Source organism: Sylvia atricapilla, chromosome 15 (genome assembly GCF_009819655.1).
Source record: "Sylvia atricapilla isolate bSylAtr1 chromosome 15, bSylAtr1.pri, whole genome shotgun sequence".
NCBI classification, from domain to species: Eukaryota; Metazoa; Chordata; class Aves; order Passeriformes; family Sylviidae; genus Sylvia; species Sylvia atricapilla.
In genome coordinates this window covers 14,904,811-14,910,664 of record NC_089154.1, presented here as the reverse complement: position 1 = coordinate 14,910,664, position 5,854 = coordinate 14,904,811, and the positions used below count along the sequence as shown (strand labels likewise).

The 5,854-nt window shown below is 41.4% G+C and overlaps 1 protein-coding gene across 1 annotated transcript in view; it reads right to left on the bottom strand.

The window, feature by feature from the left end:
- Positions 1 to 5,627: 5,627 nt before the first annotated feature.
- The window catches only part of BMERB1 (bMERB domain containing 1), a 41,695-nt gene continuing 41,468 nt past the window's right edge, over positions 5,628 to 5,854 (bottom strand). Inside the window, exon 6 of the mRNA XM_066330300.1 lies at positions 5,628 to 5,805. Coding sequence (XP_066186397.1) covers positions 5,693 to 5,805 — 113 coding nt within the window. The 3' untranslated portion in view covers positions 5,628 to 5,692. The remainder of the gene's footprint in view (positions 5,806 to 5,854) is intronic.

Here is a 5,854-nt window from a genome sequence, read left to right as displayed (position 1 = left end):
CTCTTGTCCTTGTCTCAAGTGCCCTGGGTGGGGGAAAAGAGCAACCTGCCCCAGGATATTTAATTTGCTGTGTCATGTTAAATGTGGTTATTGAGACAGAACAGAGAGCTGGGCTTTAGTGAACACTAAAGAAACCCCATAAATTCTGGAGGTTGAGGCTTATTCCCAATTTTTGCAATGGACCTTTTGCAGATGCAGTCAGTGTCTTGCTCCTCTTCATGCACTGTTGTGTGTAGGGTTTATTTTGACAAGAAGCTGTGCTATTTATCAGCCTAAAGAAAAAAAAAATGGAGAAAGGGATGTGAATTCAGCAGGTGGATGTCAGGTGTTCCTCAGTGAGCCTCCCTTTGAGATGTTAAAATTGTTGCAAATAAGGTCATGTGCACATTAATAAAGTTAATGAGTCATTTGGGAGTTATAACAGCTTCTTCCAGCTTGAAGATGGTAATTATCCAGGAACTACAAATATGGCAAACTTTCACTGGAGTGTTTTGAAATTCAAAGTCTTAAGAAAATAAAAAACTGCAACTAAGCTGAACAAAAAACCTGAAGTTTTGTCATCTCACAGCTCCATGGACAGAAGTCAAGAGCTGGGTGAGCTGCTCCTGCCTTTCTCTGGTTCTGGGGGACGTTTATTTGGGGATTTTGTTTTGTGACATGTTCTCACTCACCAGAGCTGTGGAGTGGAGTCTCCTGGAGCAAATGTCAGGCAAATTGCTGCAGATAAACAATCACTTGGCCTTACAGAGTCCAGAAAACAATTTTAAATTAACTACTGAAAAAAACTTAGTGGGAAGCTCTTCATAAACAGTGTAATAAATATCCCTCTTGAAAATAATGAATGTTCCTGTTTGAAAGGAGGAACAGGCAGTTTGTATAAACTTCTTAAAGCAGTACCACAGACCCTGGAATCACCACTCTCCAATTTCATTTTTCAGTAGCTGTGAATGTTTTTAAATAAATGAGTAAAATCCTTCAGCACCTGGTGTGTGATTACCTTCAAAAGACGAGTTTGATTTAAAATATTGCTTTGGTTTTGTGCTGCAAACATTCCCACTTTCATTCTTATTTTATGTTAAGCCATCTGTTAGAAGTTAGTAAAAGAGTTGTGATGGAAATAGCTTTCATTTCTTTCTAAAATTAATATGGCTTGTTTTGCTTGCCATAAAGTAGCAGGACAGACTAGTTGCATGGTGAGCTGTGGTTTAACTCCTATTAATAGCATTTTTCTAGCTATTTTCCTTCCTGTTTGACTCTCTTTGTTTAGTATCACTTAGGTGGATAAAGACAGAAATCCTAATTCAAGTGATTATTAATGTGGCTTGTAGTGCTGTATGGATGCTACAGAAAGCAGAATATGTAAATAGAGAATGGCATTTTACAAGAAATTCCTGAAATTTCTTTCCAAATAACATCCACTTCAAGATGTTATGTGAGCACTTGTTGCCGTGGCTGTCAAAGCACTATTCTGTGTCATGCCATGGCTCAAGTTTCAAGTCAGTTTCTCAGTTATTGAATTTAAAAGTGAAGGATTGCATCCTGCCAGAGTAGAGCAGCGTGCTCTTGTGTCATGAAGGAGAAAAACAACAAACCCTTCTGTTGGTGTAGATGGGATGAGGTAATTTGCTGTAAAAAAACCTGATAATGAGCTGCAGTCATCTCTGGGTTTGTGATCTGATCTCTGTAACTGATGAGATTTACATTTTTAGCTATCACTTTAAACCTGTCTCGGTGTCTTACCACAATTCTTCCAGTCTCCCATGAAGTGCTGCTGCAGAGAGCTGCCTCTCTTCAAGAAACGGGCTGTGAAGAGAGCAGAAGTGAGGGGAGATCTCCTGAGAGGTGCCTCTGGACTCACCTCAGCCCAGGCTGCTGCCCAGGCTCTCAGGATCCCATGGAAGGGAGAGAAGTTCTGGCCTTTAAGTCATTTTTTTGATATGATCCTGTTTGAAAGCAGCCTGCTTGTGCCTGGCTGTTGATAGGAAGGATGGGATCATGTCAGACAAGATGCACTTTGATAACAATGGTAGCAGCATTTATGGTGGCCTGGAGGAGGATTTTTGTTCATTAATATCAAGGCTCTTTTGGCTGGGCAATTCTTTTGATACTCAGATGTGTTGGGACCTTTTTATTCCCAGTGTAGGGCTGGGAACTGTCCCTAACCTGGGCAGGCTCTGGGCTGCAGTGAGGGTCCAGCATCATCTAGGAGCATTGAGATTGGCTTTTTTGGTGGGTCTTCTTTATTCAGTGAGAAAATCCTTTATTTCAGTAGCATCTCTTAACTAAGCATTATTTCTTTTGTGCAGAATAGTAACCTTACTCTCTTTTGGAAAGTGAAGCAGCACAGGAAGTGCATCCCCTTCCACTCCACAGGCAACTTTTCCTTCAGTAACAGGAAGAAACAAAGGCTTAGTATAACACAGCAGCTTAGTTTATTTGGAAATGTGTTGAACTTGGGAGAGATTCAGTAGGCCTAGGGGAAGGTACAAGAGAACCATTTGCTGGTGGAATTGGTGATTTGTACAAATAGCACTTCAGCACTTTTGTTTTTCTCAGCAGACCAAGATCCTTTCCTGAGCACAGTCACGTTTGTGTGTCAAATCCACCTTACACGTTCTTCCTTTGCCAGTGCCTTGCCTTCTTTCTGAAGTGATAAAGAGCCAGGATTTCCAGAAGAGAGATCAGATGCTTCAATCAATCAATGTCCTTCTCTGCTGACAGTGACTGATACCTGAAAATCAATCCTGAAATGATGCCAGTTACTCCACATTGTCACCTAAAGATACTTGTCTGATCCTCTGCTGAGTTTATAGATGAGGATTGTATAATGTGTTGTGCTCACAGGATCATGGAAGTTAAACCAGTTAATTAAAACCCCTGGTTCTTAAGATATTGAGTGATTTAGTCTGGTTTTTAAAAATAAGGGTCGAGATTTTCACACCTAAATTCCTTCCTAAGTTTAATTTGTTTAATTGCAGCCATTAGCTTTGACATCAGCCATTAAGGGCTGCTCTACATGGGCAACACTAAACCAGTGTTGAACACAGCTGAGACTCTGACCTTGTCTAAAAAACTCCAGGACTTTATTGCTGAGCAGCATCACTGACCCACTCCTGAAGGAACCACTCGTGCACTGCAGGCAAAAGCTGGTCAAACCCACCCAAATAAACACAGAAATGCAGTATTTGCTAATTAAAACCAAAAACTGGCACACAGAAAACCTTCCAGCTGAGCCAAGCTGGAACTTCTGAAAATGAAGTTCACTCTCACTGACACTGCTGGAGTTCAAGTCCCTTTGGGGCACTGGCTGCCACTTCTCAACTCTAAGAATATTCCTACTTGCTCTGTTTTTTCTTGGTTTTAATTAAAGGAGATGCCTCTGGAGCCTGGCCATGAGCATTGCTTCCCAGGAATGTCAAACTGTGTCTTGCTAATGGTATTTTTTCATGGAAGCCTCCACTGTGCTCTCTTCACTTTATTCCCAAGTGCCTGTGGATTCTATGGATCACCCCAATCATCAGCACAGGCTGGGTTCAACTCTGATGTGCAGAGAGGTCACCTCTGGCCTTAAAATCCATGTGCAAAGTCCTTCTGCATCCTTGGTTAGTGGCATTCCCAGCTGATGCTCCTAAGGTTTAAAGTTTGGTGCTTCACTGCAGCTTTTTCCCTTCCATTAATGACACTGAACATCTGCCTCTTGTCTTAAGACACTGACAATTCCTGATGTCTGAACTGGGAACCAGCAAGAGGCTGTGGGATTTTACAGAAGCCAAGGGGTGGTTTTTTTCCCCTGCAGAGTGTATTCTCTCCCCTAAAAGCTGTTTTCCCTATCCCTGTGGTGATGTACAGAGGTGCCTGGACCCACACCAGGGACAGCTTTTACCAGCTCCAGAGCTCAGTGTGGTGTTTGGTATTTCTCAACAAGGATGCAATAACCATACACGAGAGTCAGCCTTTGTTCTCTTTCCTGCATCTTTGGTCAAAGTAATTAAAGTGCTTCATGTCTTAGTGGAAACCTTTTGTGTTTGTTCCTCTGTGATCCTTAAAATTGAAGGTACTTGGTGACGTTGGTTCTTTGTCTCAAGTTAAGTCTGCAATACTGAAATGATTCTGGAAATGCAAGCGTTTTTCATCAGTGCTGGGGATTAGGTTTTGTTTGTATAAGAATAGTCTGAGTCACTTTAGGTGGTGTCTATTGCCTTCAACCTCAATAAGATATTTTTTTCTCTCTAAAAAAATAACTGTTTACCCTTTTGGAGTAACTGCTGTTATTTTTTTTTTTTTCTCCTTTCCTATACTCTGGTTCCTTGGTATATAAGCACACACTTCACTTGGCTGGCTTCACAAAATGGAAGATCCTTTTGCAAAACATTGTTTTAGGAACTTTTTGCTATCTTTCGTTATTTCTAAGCCTGAGATTGTCACACTAGATCCATGTATGTTTATTTTACTATTTACACCTATCACAGTACATTTATATGGAATACCATCACACAGACAAACCAGCTACTGACAGCTAATATAAAGATATTAGATTCCACAAGGCTTAATCTGCATAGAGACCAGAAACACACCTAAGGGTGAAACACAGACAAGTAGTTCTGTATTTCCCCCTAATTTTAAACCATTTTATATAGAATGTGATCTTCTTGCCACAAATACCTACTTCTGTATCTGTATATTTGTCTTGTGGCCAATTTGTCTTGGGTGTCTTGTGTCTTCCTATGCTTTTTTTAATGGATTATTTATATTTCTTGTGGTCCCCAAAATATACAATTAATACTTGTTTTAAGCATGATTTCAGTGTTAGTTAAATTTTGCCTTCTGTTCTTCTCCCAGCAATCTCTCAGTGATGTGTAATCTCCTGCATGTGGCTTGTAAAAATGGATAAAACCCTGGGTGAATGTTTTTCTTACTTCATGGGAGGTGGAGATCTAAACCAGAAGTGACACAACCTTGGACTGCATCATCAATTTGCAGATTGCTGTAGCTTTGCTAAAGCTTTGCCAGGGATTTATTTCCCCTGGTGCAAGCAATATTAATTTGACTTGAGTAATTCAGATATCACATGGGATATAAAAAAACTGTAGCTACTTGCAGCATCCTTGTCACTGATCTCATTCTTTAGGAAGAATTTGAAAGGAAACTCCACAGCAAAGCAGTTGAACATGACACAGGTTTGGTGTTTTGTATGCAACATCAGCTATCCTACAGTTGCTTCCTCCATCAGTTCTGCCATCTATAGCACTGCTACTTGTGGCTTTTGTTCTGAAAAGTAGCCAAAACGGACAATTTGGATAATAATCCACAAGAGGATTTTTATGTGCAGTTTGTCACAGGGGAGAGAAGTGTACAACGTATTCTTACAAAGCCCATTAAAATTGCTGTTTTCCACCAGAGTGGATAAAATACAGCCCCTTCTCATTCACCTGTATCACGGGGGTGGGTTTGGGTTGACTCTACTGCTGATCTCTTCTGGTCCCTGGACAGCCACGATATAGATTTCTTTTGTGTTTAGGCATGCGTGTAGAGTGATCCATGCAACAGTGAGGAACCTGCCACAGTCCAGTCCTTGGTGACACTTGTGCCAGCTGTTGTCTCCTCAGAGGATGCTGTTGGTTCCCCTCAGCAGCCACCTCCACTCCATGGAAACATTGCAAAGACAAGCAGGGTTAGGAAGCCCCAGGGCCCTCTACATGATGTTGCACTGTGTGGCCCCACAACAATCTTTAATAATTGCCAGCCCTGCCTTGGCAATGGTGGGCTTGCTTGGAGGAGGTTCTGCCTTCTTTTCTGCTGGGCTGCCTGTAAGGTTGGAAACAGGACGGTGTTAGAACCAGGAGCTGCTCCAGAT